This window comes from Natrix helvetica (assembly GCF_964273705.1).
Source record: "Natrix helvetica genome assembly, chromosome: Z".
NCBI classification, from domain to species: Eukaryota; Metazoa; Chordata; class Lepidosauria; order Squamata; family Natricidae; genus Natrix; species Natrix helvetica.
This window is the reverse complement of record NC_138554.1, coordinates 50,314,700-50,337,574: the sequence shown is the minus strand read 5'-3', so window position 1 is coordinate 50,337,574 and position 22,875 is coordinate 50,314,700. Positions and strand designations below refer to the sequence as shown.

At 38.1% G+C, this 22,875-nt stretch overlaps 1 protein-coding gene across 8 annotated transcripts in view; it reads right to left on the bottom strand.

Moving 5' to 3' along the window:
- The window catches only part of KANSL1 (KAT8 regulatory NSL complex subunit 1), a 189,756-nt gene that overhangs the window by 135,911 nt on the left and 30,970 nt on the right, over positions 1-22,875 (bottom strand). For 3 of the 8 annotated variants that reach the window (XM_081969741.1, XM_081969747.1, XM_081969748.1), the window contains exons 1-2: positions 20,100-20,779; positions 7,147-8,521 (exon numbers count right to left, since the gene is read on the bottom strand). In XM_081969741.1, coding sequence (XP_081825867.1) covers positions 7,147-8,438 — 1,292 coding nt within the window. In that variant the 5' untranslated portion in view covers positions 8,439-8,521; positions 20,100-20,779. Of the gene's footprint in view, positions 1-7,146; positions 8,522-18,797; positions 18,934-19,538; positions 19,615-19,763; positions 19,783-20,099; positions 20,780-22,875 lie in introns of those variants that run through there. The other 5 variants (XM_081969743.1, XM_081969742.1, XM_081969746.1 and 2 more) reach the window with 4 other exon arrangements.

The following is a 22,875-nucleotide window of genomic DNA, read 5'->3' as shown; positions in this document are numbered from 1 at the left end:
CGAGCAGTCAATTGATTCTGTGCTGAGCCAGTCTGCCTGCACATTTGTCACTCCAGAAATATGTTCTGCCCTGATAGACAGAAGGTATTTCTCCGCCCAGAGGCCCAGTTGGCAACCACATTGTCCATTAATACCAGAATATGTCTGCCCGAGACCGCTTCCTGGAACTGCCTGAAGGCCAGGTGGACTGCCCTGAGCTCCAGCCAATTGATATTGTGGCCCCGATCCACTTGGGTCCACTGCTCCTGAGCTATCAGGGACTGGAGATGCCCCTCCCCAACCAAAGAGGCTGGCATCAGTCGTGACAGTCAGGCGGTCAGGCTCCCTGAACAGAGCAGCCTCTGGTGATGGCCTGGGACATCCACCAATTGAAGTACTGGATCACCTCTTGTGGGACACAGATCTTGGCTGGTGAGTTGCTCCTGCCGGACCTTTGATAAGGAAGGTGAAACCACTGCAGGCATCTGGCATGCAGGCGTGCCCAAGGGACGATGGAAATACATAACACCATCCTACGCAGGAGCTGCAATAGAAGGACCAATGGCACTGTTCGTTCCTTCTTGACACGATCTGCCAAAGCCTTTAGGCAGGACTGTCACTCCTGGGAGAGATAGAACTTGCATGACACCATGTCTACGACGGCTCCTAAGTGCAGCAGGTGATTTGTCGGTAACAAGTGGCTCTTGTCGACATTTATTGAAAATCCATGGTGTTGGAATACCTGGATTGTGACCTGCAGGTCCTCTCTCAACTGGGGGCCAGAGGACGACTGGATCAGAATGTTGTCCAGGTAACACTGAACATGCACGGGAAGAGCCCAGAAATGTGCTGCCAACAGAGTCAGCAGTTTCATAAACGCCCTTCGCGCTGACAATAGGCCGAATGACAGAGCCTTGTACTGGAAGTGGCAGCCAGCATACTGGAATCTGAGATATTGCTGATTGAGGGCAAGATGGACACATGCAGATAAACTTCCATCAGATCTATGGACGTGAGGAAGTCGCCCTCTCGAATGCTCCCAGGAAAGGACTGGAGAGACTGCTTCTTGAACTGCTGGTAGATTAGGTGGTTGTTCAGACTCTTCAGATCGCGAATTGCTCTTTACCCACTCGAAGCCTTGGGGATTAAAAAAAAATGGAATAGAATTCCTGCCTCTGTTAGGTCCTCTGGACCTGTTGGATTGCCTGAATGACCAACAGGTGTTGTATTGCTGTTTCTACGAAGACCCTCTTTGATTTGTCTCTTGAGTCTGGGCAACAAACAAAGAACCTCGGGAGTGTAGAGAGGAATTTGAGGTAGAGGCCCGACCTCACTGTCTCCATGACCGAGGCGTCCGATGTAATCTCCTCCCATCGATGTGTAAAGAGGGCCAGATGACCCCTGATGGGAGGGTTGAACCGGCAGTCACTTGGGAGCAACGAAAATCAACCACATGCAAATTCTTCTACATTTCAGAACATACAATAGAATAAACAAGTTATTTTTAGATGCTGAATTTAATTCAATCCAATCTCTGAACACATCTACTTCACAAATCAATATTGTATTATGATTTAACATGTTATGTGATAATTAGTCTAGTATAGAGATTTTGAAAAAAACAGAATGTATGGTTTATTTAATAAATTATATATAGACCATACATTAAGAATATGTGTCAACATTAAGCCTTTATAGGGGCCTGTCTGAAAATATTATATACATTACTAACTAGTTTCAGCTAAATGTGACTTAACGTTTACCCTAAGAGAACCACCAAGAGATAGATTTCACTCCTTCACATAACTCCTGATGTTAACTTTAATTACACAGTACACCTATTTCATCAAAGATCTATATCAAGGAAAGTGGATGAATGGAAGAGCAGGGCTACACAGGAATGTTAGTGTACACACTTTTCCTAGAGACTTAACACTTCTGCTAGCCCACCACACATTTTCAGAATTTGAAGAGTTTATTTTCTAGTCCTGAATTGCCTTGAGGCAAGCCATGAGAGGCTAAATGGTATTATGAAGGAGACTAGAGCCAAAATTAGGAGAGAAAAAAATAATATTCTCTCCTTACCATCCATTGTATACACTTTTTGAAGTGTTAGCTCTTCTATCTGAATTAATTCCTTGATTGGGGTATTGTTGGACCAGCAGACTTCCTCTCCCACGAAAGGGCCGCTTGGCCTGAAATTGTGTATTCCTTCCCGACCGGTGAAGGGCGTTAATTGCTTCGCCTAGAGAAGGATAGCATGGTTTTTCTTTTGTCTCTAGATTCCCACAAGATGGGGTCCAACGAATCCCCAAATAGCTTCTCCCCTTTGAAAGGGACCGAGGCCAGGCTCCACTTGTGCCAAGTGTCCGCCTGCCATTGACGAAGCCAGAGAAGGCAACACACTGCCATTGAAGACGCTATGGCTTCGAGGCAAATCTAGCTGTATTAAGTGTGGCATCAGCAGAGAACGGAGCTGCTGCCACAAGTTTGTTAATGTCTTGGTCTGCACGTCCCCTGCCAGGATCCCCTCTTACATCTGAGTAAGGAGGCCCTGTTGAAAAATGTGGATGCCTTGACCATCCAGGCAGCTGCCTGATGGGCCCTTTGAAGCATCTGCTCTGCCCTCTTGTCCTCTGCTTTCAAGGTTTCTTCGGGATCACCAGGCGTGGCAGAAGAGGGCTGTCACAGGGACATTCACTGTTGGCATCTGGAATACCCTAGTGAGCTCTGGGCCCACGTTATAAATCCTCCTATCAGAAATGAACGAGTTGGGGCCTGTCCCAGGTGAGGCCCAAATCTGGAGTCAGCCGTTTGGGAGATGATGTCCCTTTGTTCTGCTGTGAATGATCCAGGAATTCTACCTCAACAAATGGGAGTAATTTGTGACACATTTGTCTACTCTTTCTGAAGTGTTAGCTTGTCTATCTGAATTCATTCCTTGATTGGGGTATTGTTTGTTTCTTGATTGTTGGTGTAAGTATTAGTGTTAATCTCTGCTCATCTGGATGTTGATTGCTGGTGGGAAGGGTTTTTTGTTTCCTTTTTGAATTTTTGATTGTCTCTTTTGACTGTAGATGTTGTTTACCTCTATGTGCCGGTTGAAGGTTGATTTATCTAAATAACAGGCTTCCAGGAATTCTCTGGCATGTTTTGGACTTGGTTTAATATAGGACGCTCCATATCCCAACAGAAACTATGATTAAATCTGTCCATGTCTTGTAAAATTAAAGAAATTTCCATGTTTTGTGAATTTTCTTTTTATCACGTCTTCTGATGGCTAGTTGATGTTTATGGACACAACCCACTACTATTCTACCTATTTGTTCTATGTAGTGGCTGTTAGTACTTATAATGTTCGCAATGCCAAACTAATTACAAATAATATATATTAATTGTTTATAAAAGTTTTCAATCAAACCAGTCAGATGAAAACAAATCGATAATTGGATGCTTGTACCGAGAATTTAACAATACTCCGTTCTAAATGCCAATAAAAATAATCAGTATGCATGCTTGACCCATATATTTCAGTGAAAAAAAGAGGAAAATTAAAATGGAAAGCCCTAATGCTCCTGAGTACTTACCAAAGAAAAGATCCCTTGGTCTCTCCTAGGTTCCATGGCCTCTCTTGATATATTTTTTATTCTTGTAAATTAAAATTAAATTAAAATAGGTAGCAAAGCACAATCTCAAGCATCATATTTATTAAGAATCCTTCTGAATACCACATGGACTCCACATGCATCCTTTATTTTGGCAAAAAACAGGCCCATTTTTGGGCTCCCTCCACATGTCGTGTTTTTGCCCTCCCCAGCCACCAGAAGCACTCTGCAAGCCATAGATGAGCACATTTTTGGCAAAAATGGGCCATGCGGAGCAGTACGGAGTGCTTCTGGGGGCCAAGGAGGGCAAAAACTTTGTTTTTCTTGTTTTCCTCCTATAAATTTAGGTGCATCTTATAGTCTGAAAAATACGGTACTTTAAAGACATCTACCATATTTTTCAGAGTGTAAGACCAACCTTAAATTTGGGGACCAAAATGAGAAGAAAAAAAATTCTGCCTCTGCCTACCAGCATCCATGGTATTCAGCTGGCTAATCTCCTGTCAGTGTGTGAGAGTTCATGACTTGATCAGCCAATTAATAGGCATAGCAACTAAGTCAGACAGTGAGGACTATTTTGACTCTGAAACAGTATTTGCTGTGTGAACAACAAGGAGACATGAAGGAGCCTGGCTTAGCTGAGAACTGAAAGTGAAACTGCTTGTGTTTTGCTTGCATTTACTGCTACCTTGGAAAGCCTGCTTTTGGTATTGTATTGTATATTATTATTTTGAATACTGCAGAATCAATTTCTTGTGTGTGCTTTCTGAATGTGATTGCTGCTGCAAACTCTGACCAAGCAGGTCAGCTTTAGCACTTAATGCAGCCTGATTCAGCACAACTGGTGGATGGATTGGCCTGCTGGAATACCTCCAATCAGCTATTCCAGGCTGCAGGGATTTCCACAGACCATCGCTGCCTCCATGCCTCACATTTTTGACCGGGGGAGGGCTACATTTGGTGTATAAGACGCCCCAAAATTTTCACCCTTTTTGGGGGGGGAAGGTAGGTCTTATACTCCGAAAAATACAGTAACTGGGGTCAGGCAGGTACAACTGAAAATAAGTTACATAAAATCAAAATAGTGGCTGGAAAATGAAAAAAAAAAGATATTTCTTTGTAAGAGACATACTCTTTTATTTTAGCCAATTACTGTATTTTAATGCTGTGTTTAAAGCAAACTTTGACCTGAAGTGAATCTGGCCTTCGCTCAATGAGTCCTGAAAACAAGCATACGGGGAGGCCCATTAATTGAGCACATTAAAAATAGAGGGTCACACTCAAATAAAATAAATTTAATTTTTTATCTCAAAGAATAAAAAAGCACAGTAAAATTATACAAGTCTATTATTAATTTTGTTATCAAAATGTTTACTTATTAACAGAAAGAGGCACAGGTCTCTGGGTTAGACAGGAAATTGACTCTGAGGGCAGTTGAACTATTCCCATATAAATCCTTCATTTCAGTGCTATACATGGCTCAGAGACAATCATATTGCACCAAATACTGAAAATGAAAGGGTATGCACATGTGAACAATCAAGTTGCATCTCATTTAAATACAATAAGCATATTGCAATTCTACAGGCAGCATGAAATTACGTTCAGTTTGAAAAGTAAGTTCTACATTTCCTTGTCTTTCTGCATGGATATAATCATTAATGTAACATAAGATATTTATATTTCCTGAATTTAATCTGATTTAATGTATACCTAATATGTGCGTGTGCACTGAAATTCATGTCAATTAATATTTTCAGCCTAACACTTATGACACTGCTTAAATCATATTAAGGTGATTTATAATACCGTCACATCATGTGACTATATTATTCCTTTATAACAATAAGGATTTCTAGATCTCTATGCATGTATAGAGTTTTTCCTACAAGGCACAGCTTGTAGCATCAGAGGCTTCTTTCTGACCAACACTGCACGATTATCTCATTTTCTAAGCTGCCCAGGAGTGGGTTGCTGCCAACATTACTGCCGGTTCGGTGCGCAAAATTTTTTGCTCTGCATGGGTGCACATTTGCATCTGAAAAAGTCTGTGCATGCGCAAAACATTAAAAGGGGAAAAATACATTTCTGCAATGAAAATTGTTCTGCGCATGCACAGAACCAAAAATCAAGATGCCAGCGCTGTGGGAGAACCAGTTCCAGGGCATGGCAGGCCTGAGTCGCTGCTAGTTCCAGCGACCCAGGCCGCCAAGTTACTACCTATTCAGCCAAACCAGTAGGAACCCATCTCGGTAGCTTTAACTGGTGAATTCTGGAGCTACAGCAATTTTTAAAAAAGGAAACGCAGAATTCTACGGGTCTGATGCCACTCATTCCTAATGGAACTGTTTAAGATTTTATTTTTTGCCATCTCTCTTAAAATCACTGAAGAAGCTGGTCTAGATATTTTTCAGTACATAAATAAATGCACACCTAAGGGCAGATTAGTTCTCATAGTTCCTGTAACTTTCCATTAGCCACTCCTCCAATTAGGTTGTGACAAGACAAACATAAAAGCAAGAGTACAGCTTTTTAAAATATATCTGCAGTTATGGTACAGCTCATTCACATTCAAATGTATTATGGTACTTACTGTGGCTGATCCAGAGCTTTGATATTTACTAACCTGACTGAAGGGTTATAATAATGCTTCTTATCAGACATCTTTAAAGCCATTACATGGGATAAGTACCATATGGCCCTCTATTTACAGATTCATTAGTGGAAAGGGAACCCCAAACCTAACTTATTTAATTTCACCTTGTTAATGCAATAGTCTGTACTTTTTGTGTTGGTTTTAGTCCTGCCTCTCGAATTTTTCTTTTACATTTTTTATCAAGGCAATTTATCACGTTTTCTCCCTTTCCTTCATGGCCTATCTTTTCTATTTCCACACAAAAAGTATCATGAATATTTGAACCTCTTGCTAATTATTTATCAAATACAATAGGTCATTAGGACATTATTGAACATGTTTTCGCACATTAAAACCATTCGTGTATTATTTAACATGCCAAACTATGGTCTCAATATTATATCACTTCAAATGTTATATATATACATTTATATATATTATATACATTTATATATATTATATACATTTATATATATTATATACATTTATATATATATACATACATACACACACACACATTTATATATATATAAATGTGTATATATACACATTTATATATACATTTTTATACTATATATATATAAATATATATGTTGTATTTGTACTGATAAATAAATAAAGGGAGACTAGTATAAATCTATTTCGAGCTAATTAGCTCTCATCAGCTAGCCATACCCTTACTGGGATTTGAACCTATACATATATAAATAAATAAAAAATGTTCAGGAGTCAGATCCTGGTAACCCTCTGCCCACCCCACCCAACCAATGCAAATCATTATCTTCAAATTGTCTTCTCATGCTAACTGACACTACTGCAACCTGGAAATTAAAAAAAAAAACATTTGTGCAGCATCGCATACCCATCTCTGTTAAAGATACTCACAGAAGCTTAGATTTAAAGAGAATAACACTTGATGTTACTCACAGGGGTACATGGTACTGTTCTGTGTCTGCTTTGGTCAGTTCCTCTTCTTCAATATCAGATTCTCCACCTGAGCTGCTGTCTGTGGCATCAGAATCAAATGCTTGCTCACAAGAGCGCAGGTTAGCCATTCCACTGGCAGTAAACCTTTCTAGTTCTTCTGAGATAGAGTTACTTTTTAGGAAGTTGTTCAGTCCTTCCGAGGTACTTGTCTCATTTGCAGCTTTTCTTAGAGCTGCTTCTGCCTTGCGGGTCAGCATTAGCTGACTCCGGTGTCTCAAGGAGTCCAAAGCAGGCAACTTGCTTAGCGTTTTCTGTAAAAATCCACCAAGCTGTTGCTGAATGTGTCGCTCTACCTGCTTGGCCTGTACCACCTGCAGCCGCTTTTGCAGTCTGCGAGCACGATTCTCAATGTCTGCCTGCCTCCGCAATAGCACCTTTGTCCTCATATCTGAATCTAGAGTGCTAAAGGAACTGTTTGGCTGAGAGGTCTTCTGTTCCTCTGGCTTACTGCTTCCCAGCTCAGAACAAACAGGCATTCCTGATACCAAAAGCAACTGGTTCTCCCCACCCCCTTCGAGTCCACATTGCTGCTCTGGGGAACTGTGGTCATGTTTATTTGCCATGGCATTATTGCTAAGAGGGGCACCATGCTCTGCATCCGGTAGAGTGCAATTGCTCAAACCAGATTTCAGGTCCTCCAAATTAGAACCCCCAGGTCTATTTGAATCTACTTCCTGGAGAGTCATAGAAGAAGGTGCACTCTTCCCACCATTAAGTGAAACAGAACTTTCATGGTCAGAGCTATTAGTTTTAGCTAATTTTTTAGCCAAACCATTGACAGGTGTTTGTGGCAAAGGTGTCTGATTACTTGTATTCATGGTTTTTAGATTTTCCAAGGAAATCTCCAACACTGGTGGCCGTCCCAACAGATCACTAGTTTTCAAGAAAGGATGAGTCAATAGAGAATGAGATTTAAGGACCGTCTGCTTGTTGAAGACCCCTTGCAGTTTCAAGGACTCCTTTGGAGGAACAGATGTTACATCTGAACAGAGATAAGATGCTACCAATGGCTGCAGCTTTCCCAGATCTTCTTTTGTAGAATTATTTCGGAAATCTAGACTAGAATCCTCAGCTTTTCTTTTGGTGACGTTACTGGCAATAAGGATGTTGTTGGCGCTGCCGTTTTTCTCGGCACTGCCAGGAGACAGGGAAGAGGATGGGGGAGCCAGTTTGAACCGGATGTGATGAGCTTCAGTTGCTGCGTCAGTGAGAGCGGGCGCCATAGTAGCCATTCAGCACAGAAAGTTGGGACGTCCAGCCTCTCCCGTTGCAGAGGCCAGCTCTGCTGTGTTTTTCTGCCTCGCCAAAAGGCAGCCTAATTAAAAAAAAAAAAAAGCAGATATAATTTAGAAATGCTGAATGAGCCAAAAAAACAACAACAACAAGATTTGTATATACATTTTTATCAGATACAGAAGTCTACCAGTATATACACCTGTTCATCAGACATAATGGATAATTTTCTATCCAAATCAGTCAGTATAATATCCGATGAAGAGGTATAAAGCAGAACATGAAAATCTTCTGTAATGCCAAAATGGTGAAATAACCAAAGGATTTGAAGCAGGAACTAAGATGAAATCACAAAACAAGGGATAAGCATCAAATGTTGGACAAGTACAGTAAGAGAAAGCTTTCTTCACTTAATGGTGCCCTTCAAGTGCCTTTTCACTTTGTTGCTAGGAAATGTGAAAGGTTGAGGGAAAACTCTGTTTTCCAAACAACTGAAAAACATACAATATGAAAAACAGGTTCTGAATAAAATAGAAAACAAAGCTGCATATGAGAGCCACTGTTTGGTACAGGTAGTCCTCAACTTACGACCACAATTGAGCCCAAAATTTTGGTTGCTAAGTGAGATGTTTGTTAAGTGAGTTTCGCCACATTTTACAACTTTTCTTGCCACAATTGTTAAGTGGATCACTGCAATTGTTAAGTTAGCAACATGGGTTATTCAGTGAATCTAACTTCCTCCTTGAGTTTGCTTATCAGAAGGTGGCAAAAAGGGATCACATGACCCCATGACAGAGCAACCATCATAAATATGAGTCAGCTGCCAAGCGTCCAAATTTTAATCATATAACACAGGGATGCTGCAATGGTCTTAAGAGTGAAAAACGAACATAAGCCACATTTTTCAGTGCCGTTGCAACTTTGAATAGTCACTAATGAACTGTTGTAAGTCAAGGAATACCTGCAATGGTTAAGATGCTGGACAAAGGACAGAAAAACAGGGTTCAAGCCTAAGATCAACTATGAAAACTTTCCAGATGACTTCAAGAAATCACTATCTCTAAGCCCTATCTTAATCATACAATAGTTACTGTGAAAAAGAACTAGTGGCAATGGTATGTATGTCATCTTCAACTATTCCCTGACGATTGGAAAAATAGCAAGCTAACAAGTGAAATATATTTCTTTATTAAACATTGTTCAGCTCAGGTATTCCCTAATCATGGTATCTTCAAGTGTGTTTCAAATCCCATAACTTGCAATAAAGGTTATACTGGAAGAACCCTGGAAAGCTAGTATCATATACAGTGTTCTATATCCCACAGGCAAAATGCAAAAAGCCAGCACTGCTCTTACCAGGGGTGGCAGAAAGCCAAACTAAATACAAAACCAGTTCAGAAAGGTATTTTCCATCAGTGAATCAAAACTGAACTCACCTAAATTCCCTCAACCGTCATGATCATGAAAAAGAGGAATAATTTATTTAGAAACAGAAGGGATTTCCTTTGTATTTAGGAAAAGAATCTTCCCTTTTCCACAGCTAAAGGTCAAGAATCTTAATTCTTAGTATTCATAAAAAGGAATTTCCACCTGCACTTAACTTGACCCTAAATACAAACCATTGCTTTCCCCAAATAAACCTTATTTTCTAATTAGATGAATGAATTAACATATTTTAAAGATATTAAAGAATTATAAATTAAATATTTTTCTCAATTTAAATCGAACTGAGCAAGCAGTTGAGACACTGCCCTTTACACTTTCATTACAATCTCAGAATGCTAAGAAAAATGCAAAATGCTAGAGGTGACTAAAGATGTATTGGTCTAAATTTTCATTAGCACCAGTCAGTACAGGCAATGGCAAGATCTGAGAAAATTGTGATCAAACCATGTGCAAAGCACGCAACTGCCCACTTATTCTCTACCATTTTCTCTAATTGTCCCATTAATTAATAAGCCTGTAAATTGTAAATCTTTTTTGGGTGAAAAGTTCAACACTCGTCTGCCATCTCAATATCTTTTTCAGTTCTATTATTTAAATTGGAGACAAGCCTGTACGCAGTATCCTAAAAATAGTTATAACACAGATTTATATAAGGGCATTACACTTGCTGCTCTTCTTTACTAGAGACAAAGTAAGCAAAATAGCATTCTTTGTTCCCATTTCTCTTTCTACTGTTTCATGTAGAAACAGTAAACCCAATCCAACTATAGTTTTGAACAAAAGAGTCAAATATAATTCCTTAGGATCAAACAAAACAGCCAACCAGCTCAACCACATTCAAGATGAGCAAAACAACTTTTGTTCTCATATGCAATTTTTGGCACATATCTTCTTGTTGGATTGGGATAAATACTTGGTTAGTTTATTCTGTTCTCTCAGGTGAACAATTCTGAACCTGATTATTCATGCCCATGGAAGTATGATGAATATATACTGAGGGAGATTCCTCAGCTTCTCCTTATAACGGAAACCACTATCATAGTATGTGCTATCTGTTCCCACTAGGACACTGCCATAAATATTACACTATATTTAATATCAGAAGAAACCTTACATTCTTGAAATATATTATCTAATAATTTTCTTCAATTCAGCATAAAAATGATACCAAAGCTCTGATGGTCAAGTCCAAAGCAAGTAAAATATTTTAACAGAAATTGTAATTCCTTTTTCTTGTTTTCACAACAATAAAGCTCATAAGCATTTGCTGCAATTATATTCTTAGTAACCTTGTAATCTAAACAAGCACATTTAAAAAACAGCTATCCCCTCATATACTTTTAAAATAAATTCAGAGCATCTACTAGAATTAAGTAACTTAAGAACTTTTTAATTATTCTCTTTGTATGCATTAGTGTTTAATATTTCTCTAGAAAATGTATCTCTAATTTTCAGCACAACCATAGAATCATATTCATCACCTTATATTTTTTTTACCAAATACAATGCACCATTCCCCCCCCCCCCCCCAGTTTTCATATAAACACTTCTTCCCACACAGGAAAGATCAATCAATGAGATTATTCAACCTCAGTTCAGCCCCTCTTTCTATCTAGAGAAATTCCTTGATAAAATGTTTGGAGATTTCAGTATCTGTCCAAGTTATGAACACTATAATTATTTTATAGATTAGACAAATTACTTCACAAGTATTGAGTGAAGTGATTTATTTTTAAGTTATACATCATATCGCGAGATTAGTTTGATATAGTGGTATGGCACTGTTGTCATTGTTAAGGCAGATCATCAGTAATCCCAAAACCATGAATTCTAATCTCTCTTTAGGCATGAAGCCTACCTTGGGCCAGTCCCTCTTTACTATGGTTCATTGCACAGTCAGCACAAATATTTAGATTGGATTTGGCATTTTTATCCCATCAAGTCCTTCCCAAGGATCTGGGATAGGCTCTATTATTAAACCAATATATATAGCAGCCCAACTCACAAACAAGCAACTCTGAGTGGCACGCAATAGAATGAAAAACAGTTGACAAATTCATTTTAAAAAGTATGAAAATCAAGCGAAACCAAAGGGTAATTAATGATCTCTCTCTGCTGGATCTGAGAAAATAGCAGATGAAATCAGGAAGAGGAAATCCCTCAAACAATCCAGCCCCATGCTACTGGTTACCAGGCATGTATAGACACTAGACGTGCACATTTTTACATAGGAAAGGATGATTTCAACAAATAGCCTATTTGCTTGAAAGACCAAACAAAATACAAGCAATTAAAATATTTTCTTTGATTAGTTATGAATCTTTTATTGTCAATTGCCATCCCACAATCAAATATAGTGTGCTGACTGAGAACATGAAAAGTGTAGTCAACAAATTTAGTTTGAAGCATTATGAAGAAATTATGCTTTCCACTTAGTGCATTTAGTTGTTAAAAGCAGATAAAGATAATAAATTATAGTTTTAATCCTTCCCAGTTTCTCTTTTGCATAACAATCTTGAGGAACCACTGTTTTGTTTTCTTCATCCACCAATAAATGGACAATATGATACATTGGTTCAGCAGTATGAATAGAGAGCCAGGCTCAAATCCTCATTCAGTGGACAACTTCAAGCCATCACTTTCCCACAATTTCCCTTACCTATCTGATGATAAAATCTATTCAGAAATCAAAGAGGCCTCAAACCATGGCTCTTAGCTCCTACTCTTAGCCACTGTTTTTAAGTTTCCATCTACTTTTAACTTGTTGAACATAAACACAAGACTCCAACTGCTAATAAGCACTATGAAGTATTTAATGCAAATATGTTAAAATTAAAGACTAATATTGATCTATTTGTTTCATTCATCTCCTACACAGGAATCATGACATAGCATTAATAAGCAGTCGTAAGTAAGTCATTTGTTTTTCATTCTGAGGCTACAGAAATCTACAATCCTAAGAAACTATTTGCATCATGGTACTTTCTGCGTCAAGTATATGACTTTACTCTTATCAACGCACATTTCTCTTCTATGCTTTCCCTAACATCTCCCATAACACAGGAAAAAAACCCAATGCATTTGAAAGGTTATTTTATTTTTTATTAGAAAAGGGCTGCTTTTAAAAAGCCAAGGATGGTTCATATTGCCCCTTTTAACAGTGGCCTTTTTGCAACAAGACAGCTCTGGCTAAATGCTTCAGCATTAAATATTTCCAGGTACACAGCTGGGGGAAAAAGTTTCACAGGAAGAAAAACAATTAAAGCTTTAGCCAATTTATTGAGCAGTAAATTATTTGGTAATGCAAACAAGTCATTTCATTAATTACACAATTTATTTCCCTCTCTTCAAAATAGCTTATTTCAAGGCAGTTTACAAACAGCAGCAAATACTATTGAATCCAAACAAACCCAACTATCAGTAATACAGTTAAATGAATTTAAAGAGAGGGGGGAGAGAAAGAATGGTCTGCTAAAAAAAATTCATCTGGAGTTTAAACATTAAAGCATTCCGTCATTGAACTATGTATTTTTTTTTATATGCCATAAGCAGTCAGGAGTATTTTGGAAAATTTTAACCTGGATAGTCTTTGAAACAGAGAACAGCAAAGCTTGTTCTAACAGAAAGAAAAAAAATGTAGATGTTTAAGATCTATCTAATAAGAGATGTGGTTTCCAGTAAGAATAGGTAGGTCTTTTTTGACCTGTGGGCACATTTGAAATTTTGAGAGCATTTTTTAAGCAGCCCCACAAAATATTTGTACAGACATGTTCTGCTGCTCACAGAAGCCCTTTTATCAGAAGACAAGACAGTGGACATTGCTTACTACTACAGCTTTCCAGTCTTTTGAGTGACAAAGATACATACTTCCAATTAAATTCCTACAGGCAATCGGGAAAATAAGGATGAACTTCCAATTTCATTTTTAAAATGATATATTTTAAGGAAATAAGTTAGATAGCTAAGAAACATAGCAATATTTAGAAAAAAATGTGGTGTAACACTGTCCCAGGAATAACTGCTCCCAAAGAGTTTACTAGATCACTGCAATATATTGTTCTGAAAAGACTACTGCTGGTGCACCACAGCCTTAACTTTAAACAGCCTATGCCAGAGGTTATTAGAAACAAAAGGAAAGTTTAGGAGCACTTCAAATTACATATCTAATGTTTCAGAGTGGGGTACAACTTGGCCATAAGATTTAATCTTTGCTTTCCTAAAGGGAGCTCCTCCTCTGTCTTCTCCATCCATCCTTCAGTTTATTGAACCTGATTATTATTGAATTTTTTCTTATACTTTCAAAGATTACCAGCCAAAAAATAAGGGAGCCTAATCAACATATTGATAAAACCCAACCCAAAAAAGCGAATGTCCGGTCACTGGATTCTGAAACAGAATTATTTAAAAATGACAAAGGAACCATGCAGAATACTGCAGTATATGTGCAAAAAAAGGAAAATGAATTTCTGAAAATAGCCATTCAGTGGTAGTAAAATGTTTCCAAACCTCATTCAGAAACAAATCTTGATAACACTGAAAACCAAGAAATCCTGAGAATAAAGATCTCACTTTAGATATCATTTTACCCATCAGGGCCATAAAGAAAATTTTCTTTTATATCTGAACACATATACACACATACACCAAGCATTAATACTACCAAGGTATTTTGTTTACAAAATTAAACCTATTACAGCAGTTGTAAGGCAATTAATTCAGGAATGAAATCATGATTAACTGGCCAACTGTAATGATAATTTTCCTGATTCAACTACTTTGAGAAGAAGTCAGTTAATGGCAATTTTAAGAAAGTTATATCAGCCTATTCCAGGGCTGTCAAACTCCCAGCCCACAGTTGCGTCACCTGTTGGCCACGCCCCCCACCCAGTTTAGCAAAGGAGGGGGGAATCCCGATATGGCATGTTGCTGTGACAACCTGAGTTTGACACCCCTGGCCTATCCCATGTAAAATAATTAATATACTGGGAGTCACAAGAAAAAAAAATAGGACAATCATGAAAATAAATACTGGTCACCACAATTTTATAATTTATTACTTTTATTATATCTTGCTTATTTTTAAAAAAATTAAAAGTGGTATTTAATTTTTTTTTAATTTACTCCCAAATTTTTACTGATCTTTTTTTGTGGCACATCCTATGTTAAGGAGCCAAAAACTATTAATACATGTAATTTATGTATGAAATATCCTGTTTGCTGTAACAAAATTTAGTAAATTCTTGCAGGTAAGCTGCTGGTCTAACTATAATGTTATTCCAGTAGCAAAAGACTTAAGTTGCACAACAGAAACTAAAAGCCTGATCCAGAACTAGTCATTCACACATAAACTGTCTTGTTATTCATATCCATTGTTCTGGGAATGCAGATTCTTAGTTTTTCAGACACAAAAGGGTACTTTGTATTAGCTATAGCAGCTGATAAGTATGAAAGCTGTTTGGGTATAAGGCCAACAATCCTAAACTTATAGGATTCGAATAATTACAAAACTACGCTGAAGATTACTATACCTTCTTGATCTTTGTCTCTCCTCCCAACTCCCCCAACATAGTAAATTATTGCATTTTTCCCTACTACTATATATGGTTTGAATTCAGTTGCCTTCATTTAGACAAACATGGTTAATGCTGATAGACAGGCGAAACCTCAAAATGATTTCACTTATTTCAAGTACGATCTACTTTAATAGATATGTTATCAGAGAAATCAATATCCCAGAAGGTGTTTAAAAGTTATGGTTTTTTCCCCTCAAACATACCTTTTAAACAGATTCTATCATTTCCCATGCAGCAATCTTTAAAAGTCCAGCACTTAAAAACTTGTCTCCTCCAAATGACACCACTGAATATCAATGGCAAGAAGTCAATATTTAATATTTGTGAAAATAAACAACATGAATATCCATTAGACATTCAAAAGTCTTAACACAGCTATTTTACTTTTAAAAGGCCAATTCCACAAGCAATTTCAAAGAGCCCCTAATTTCAGTTTCACCAAAGGATATTTCTAGTGATACAAGCTCTATCACTGTACCCATGAAGATCATTTATTTTCAATACAACAATTAGCTGCTAAAAAGTTACTTGGTCTATTGAAGTTCACTAGAAGATAAGCTGTTTACAAGCACAACTTCAATAGTCAAAATATGTCAGAATCCACCAGATCTTTTTTGATTTTATGACAACTCTAACTTAATGAAAACTCAGAATTTTAAAACAATAATATATGAAAAAGCAAACATGCTGATTATTTTCACATTTTAACCAAGGCTCTAAATCTGTATTTTATTTTATTTTTAAACTAATCTGTTAACATAGCAATAGTTAAATTCATGACACATGATTAAATCAACTTCTTATAAAATGACAAATAGAAACAGCAGTTGAACATCAGAAATAATAGAATTTCATGAATATTTCTGTACAGTTTTGCAGCTATTTTATTCTCCTGCACTTTGACTAACTTTGTTAATGATATAATTTATTAGATAAAAGTATATTCAATATGTTTTGAAATCCTGACTCAACAAAGGCTCATTTGAAGTATAAGTTAGATATGATTTCTATCTTCCTATCAATATATTTATCCTCTAGAATTTTCTTTTGTAACTTTTTTATAACTTGTTTTTAAAAACTAATTAGAGCTCCTTTTCCTTAATTTGTAAGCACATGAAATATCTTTATACCCAGTAGTAAAGAAATTCACAGTTATCAAGTAAACTATGCCTTAACATTTCCATTTTAAGTATGAGCATAAAACACATCTAAATGAAATAACCAGCTTCCCTATCTGAAATAGCAGGTCTCCAGCCAAATGTGTTGGGCTTCAATTCCCAGCCACCATGGCTAAAACCTAAAGATGTGCTGTCATATATAGCTTTTAAAGCTTAATTCTACTTTACATCATCAAAATGATTTGAGACAGCTACAGCTACATTCAGAAGAAGCAAAAACAAAAATACTTCAAATACGTAATACATCTGGTTTGTTCTATCTAGCATCAATGAATTGGAGTTTCCTTATCCGATAGCAAAACCTCACCTGTGAATAAGAGAACTGCAGCCCAAAGCATTTTTAAAAAGGGGAAAGACCAAACTCAAAAGAACACTGAACATTGCACAACTAAGTTGGAAATGATGAGAACCACTGTTTAGAAAACCAGCCTGAACAAAATGCTGATCAGCCTTCCTAGCCTACTGGAAGGGTAGAAGAGACTGCTCCTGATTATCATGAAAAAGCATAATATTTATACCCACTTGCAAATAATGGGTTGGCTGTACTCATAACACTTAGATGAGGGGTGTCAAACTTGCACCATCATGGGGGTGTCACATGACTATCTGGACTTTTTCCCCTTCACTAAACTGGGGCAGGGGCAAGGCCAGCATGTGACGCATCTGCCCACAACTATGAGATAGGTGATTAGAGAATGACTAGCCCAAAGCCAATCAGTAAGCTTCTGTAACCTATGTTTCCTCTTCCTAGTCCAGCAGCATCTTAATCATGACAGTAACATGGTTCTGAAAATAAGGATAATTTTACATTTTAGATGTTACTAAAGAGTGATTTCTTGAAAGACAGTATTAAATTTATCTTAAAAAATCAAATATTAAATATTGGGCATCAAGATTTAAATCTCAGGAATATGGCATTCAGAAATTCCAGCAATGTCATAACTTTAAAGAAATATTTAAGTTTTGTGAAGAACACATTTGAGAAAATGGGATCTTATTCATAAATTACTCAATTGCATAACCATTCATATGATTGAAGTTTCATTGCATTAAGAAGCTGACTTCAATATGAGTTAGTTATGTTTTACAACTGAATCAAACATACAGGTTTAACTTATATCTAATAAGAATCATCATTCATCAACAGTAGGCGTTATACAACGGAATCCTATGTAACTTTATTTAGAAGTCACTTCAGTCAATATATGAACCCAACAAACTATTTTATTCAAGTTAAACATAATTTACTATAAAGTTTAAATACAGCAACTTGATTAGCCTTCATGTTGAATCTGCTAGTGCAATAACACTACCGTTCTAAAGATTGCTTTCCACGTATAGCTTTAACATTTCAAAAAAGTAGTTTCTAGAGTTTTTGACAACCAGAAGTACTTTTTACAACATTTAATAACTGCAGAAAAGCTTTTTACCGGTTTTATTTTTAGAATTATGCATCATAGGTAGAGTAAATACTGGTATGAGCCATCATGCAATTGCAAGAGAGAAAGAAACAATTTTCTAGTGCTTAGAATACAAACACCGTTAATGTTCTCATATTATTTTAAAGTGGCAGCAAACAATTATGCAACACTGAACAGATTTTAAATCAAAGGATTGAAAATGCCAATTTCCCTTTCAAACTAAGGTTCATCTTATTTTAACAACTGTATCTCTTCTCTGAACTGATCTAGAAGGTCAAATAGAGGCAGAATTTTCAATTTTAAGAAAAAAACTGAGTTATATTTGGTAGTTTACTTTAAGTACAAAAGCAGTGCCATTAATTCTAACTTATCAGTGATAAATACAGGCACCACAACATGTTTCACTAGGGGAAATTCACTAGAGTAAGCAAGACAAGTCTAATTAAGGAGGAAAACAGCATGCTCATAAGTACAAATGAGTAAATATACTTGATAATAAAATGTCATTAAGAACCAACTTCCTAGCACACCTTCTATACTGCTTATTACATTGATCCAAGTCTATACCCCAAACAGCAATTTCAGATTCTATTACAATAAAAAGGGAAATCTCACACAATAGACATTAAGCAAAACAAGTATAATTTAGGTAAGCCTTCCCCAAAACTATATTAAAAGTTTGGTTGGTTAGAATATATAAATAAGCCCCATAATAACATAGAAGTTGCTTTATAAAGTACCATGAGAGAAGAGAGGGAGAAAGAAGCAAATTCATTGTTGATTGTAAAAGCTACAGCTATAAGGATACAGCATGCAGTCTCCACAAGGCGCACACAAAAATGACTGCCAACCAGCCACGTGACGACAAAATCTCCAATACAGGCGCGCTCACGGCGGGGGGGGGGGCGCACACACAAGATGTTTGAGAATGGAAATTGGGGGTAGGCTTGGACGGATGTGATGGAACTTTGGGAACGCCGGAGTTCGAATGTTAGCGAGAAGTAAATTGGAAAGCAGCGTGTTTATGAAAGGGGGAGGAGACAAGGAAGCAAGCGACTAATACAAAGAAAATAAACATCTTCCAATTGGAAAGCTTTCTGCGTTAACAGAAGAGCAAAGCCTTCAAGTTAAAGTGGCGCCATAAGAAACCAGATTTTCTTCTTCCCCTCCCCCAATTTTCATTGGAACCGCAATACTTCGCATAATCGCGCACATACATGGCTAGTTTTAAATGCCACTTTAACAATAACAGTAACAGCGCAATCGAGGGACGGGCCCGTTACAGAAGAGGTTATCGTGTTGCGTTGAATGAGGGAAGTACTTTACAAGTGCTATTGTAAAATGGACAGCGGGAGTGGTCGCCTCTATTCCAAACATTAAACAAAGTCAATCTTTTCCAGTTCCCTCTTCCCAACCCCCTAGCATAGACGACTGGCTGCAGTGCTTATTCCATCCCTCCCCCACTCCGTCCCACACTTAACTGTTAAGGGAAACTAAAAGCTCTTTTGTAACCCTATAAAAGCGCGATTACTCCAAGATGCACAGCTTTATGGCTTTCCAAAGGTAATGAGGTAGAGAAGAGATCGCATTGTAGTTGCAGGACAGCGCAAACGCCTGAGTGTTGCAAACACATAACAGGTAAGAACGGGAAAGTAGCACGAAAAAGGGGAAAAACATATCATGAAGAATTAAGAACGTGGCAGTACCTTACACTTCGACTGGAAAATAAATAACTGGACAAGGAAGTTTCATTATGATTTACGGCTTTTTTTAAAAAAGAAAAATCTCTCCGCAAAAAAAATTGCACACCTTAGGAACCAGAAATTAAAAGGCAAACGAGTCGCAAATCGAAATCAGGGGGGAGAGGAAGAAATAAGGGTCATAGAAGTTGTTTTCTGGCCGCTGCGGGCTCGTGCGGGGTATAGGCAGCCAGTAGCGCTAACAAAGACAGCGACAGAAGGGCCGAGCAAGGGCAACGGGAAAGCCAAGCAAGCAATCGAGTAAAGCAGGCAAAAGCAAAGCAAGCAGGCGGCGACACCTACCACGTGACGGAGCTGAGAGCAGAGTCCGGGCGGATCCGGGCCGACGCAAAAAATATATATATGTATGTTGTAATAATAAAAAAGGGCGCAGTTTGCAAACAAGGAGAACGCGAGTAGCAGAATCTTCTTCCTTCTCTCCCGCCACCACAAATACTCTTCTCGCCGTTGCTGTTCTCCCTCGGTCGCTCCCCTTTCTCCCCCTTCCTTCCAGCCCCAACTCCCCCTTTCCCTGCCCGCCTGCTCCCTGCTCTTCTGCGGGCAAGGAGGGCGGGCGGGCAGGAAAAGGGCTGGGGAAGGAAGGGACTCGGGGCGGGGGGGCGGGAAGGTTGCCTTCTCTTTTGCAACCGCCCCCACCCCACGCACCCAAGAGGAGGGAGAGAGGCGGCGGCAGCGATTGGGGGGGGGGGGAGAGAAAAAAAGGTGCTCCTGGCTTTCTCCCCCCAGGCGGCGGCGGCGGCTGTTGCGGTGCCTCCTCCTCCTCCTACTGCAAAGGAGGGTCTCCCGCTCTTCTTCAAAGTGGGGCACAATGTGCAACAGTCTCTGCGGCGTTTCCTCCTCTCCGCCTTCACCCCCCCTTTTTGCTTTCGTACCCGACCCTCCACCCGCGTACAACAGAAGGCAGCCGCAGCGATCGCGGAGGTGGCGCTACTGCTGTTTTTCTGCTGCTAGATAATGTTCGGGGGAAAAATGGCGGCTGAGCTCCTTCTCTGCTCTGCCCTCCTCCTCCTCCTCCTCCTCCTCCCTTTAATCGGAGAATGCACCGGGCAGGCAAGGCAGGGGGAAGGGAAAGCAAAAAGAAGGGGGGGGGAATTAAACACAAAAACGGGGGCGCTAGCGCCACCGTCGGTTTCCCGTGCGCACTGCGGGGTTAAACTATAGCTTTGCAGCTAAAAGCCTGGCTTGCGCGCGAGCCAGACAGCTACTAAAGCAAGTTAAAAAGGCGCGTGCAGACGGAAAAATGAATGGCCCGACGGCTAATAGAAAATGATCGATCAGTGCAGGAGGACCAGCAATCAGCTGCATACGCCGTAAGATCTGTGGAGTTAAGAGCCATGAAAACTATTAAAATATCCAAAGGATTGGTAGAACTGACTAAAGCATATCTTTAGGAACAAAATAAGTATGTGATATTCACAATATGCCGTAAAACTGCGTGCCAAAACACCTACCACCAGTCTTTCTCAGCAATGGGGCCTATTACAAGGGTAGAATCTTTTCAGAATCTATTAGTCTTATCTTTTGCAGGGAAGAAAAGAAACTAAACAGAATAAAAAAGATGATAGGATCAAACTAATTGTTTAAAGTTATTTATAGGAAGTACAAATTATTAACTATCAAATAGTCAAAATGGGGTGTTTATTATATTGCAATCTTCCAAATCAAGCAAGTTGCTATTTGGCAATTTGTTAAATATTACATTGTATACTTTCTCTGAAAACATCTGGTAGACTCAGTCACTAACTCTGCTCCATTCATTTTAATAATAGAATTCTGGGGTTTTCAATTATAGTGCATAAAAAGAGGAACATATCTTTCTAACTATGCTGAAGTATGTTGAATTACACTAAGGTAGGCCAAATGCACTAAAAACAATGCACAATGACTATGTAGACATTTAGCCAATTGGGTTCAGCAGGGTTTATATGCAAATACAACCAATAAGGTACATTGCTTTTTGTTTGTTTTACAGATGGAGACTTTTCTTTGAGATCTAGAAAATTCCAATAGAAGAGAACTCCATAAATGCAAAGCAGTAACAACAGGTCTTATGCAGCTGTGTAGGCCAGTACAGCTGTTTCCTAAAAATTTCCAGATGTTTTGAACTAAATTTTTCCCTGTGTTGGGAATTGTGGGAAAGGCACTGAATTGAAGTAAATTCAATAGTTTTCCACCTAGCATATTTGTCTGCACAATCTCCTAAATGCTGGAATATCACATGAAAACCAAATGCTTTTGTCTTAACTACCATACATAAATCTTAGATGTTCCTTTGCAATGCCAGTTTTTTAAAAAAAACAACTCCAGATATGCCACACACAATTATAAATGCTGTGCTGGCTAATCAGCCTACTATAGCATCACAATGCCCCTGTTATACATTTTGCAGATCCTAACTATTCCGATAAATAAAATTCTATAAACTCAGGTTTTACTTTCAGCCACTAGTCTCTCTATACTTCTGTAATACAATTTCTTAGTAAAGAGTTTAACAATTTTAAAAAACCCTCACTTTTCAAGTGGTAGATTTACTATTAGAAATGCTAACAGTTCAGTACACTAACATAAATGAATTATAATAAGATTCCTTAAGGAAGGAACTTACATTTCCCACCAGCACCACCAAGTGTCTGATAAGTTTTTTCTCTTCTGTTTTGCTTAATTTGCAGCCTTATAACCTAATGCAACAATTTAGATTACTTTAGGTATTCATGCAATGGCAAATATTCCCTTCATCCTTCCAGACATGAGTCCAAAGAATAATACATTATAGTAAGCCATTGTTTGCATATAAAAACTACAACTGCATAAAATAATAAACTAAAGATTCTCAAACTTTGTGATATTAAGACCCCCTAAAATGTTGAATTGTTTCTTGATACAAAAAAATTCCACCATGAATCAAAGTAATAACTTAAAATGAAATAAATATATCACTTATTTTGGGCAGGCATATTTTCATCTTGATATCATATAAAAATGTAAAGGAATGAAACAGATTTGGACAGATTCCAAAGCCTATGAATATATTCAACTGAAGATACAAAAATAAATCCAA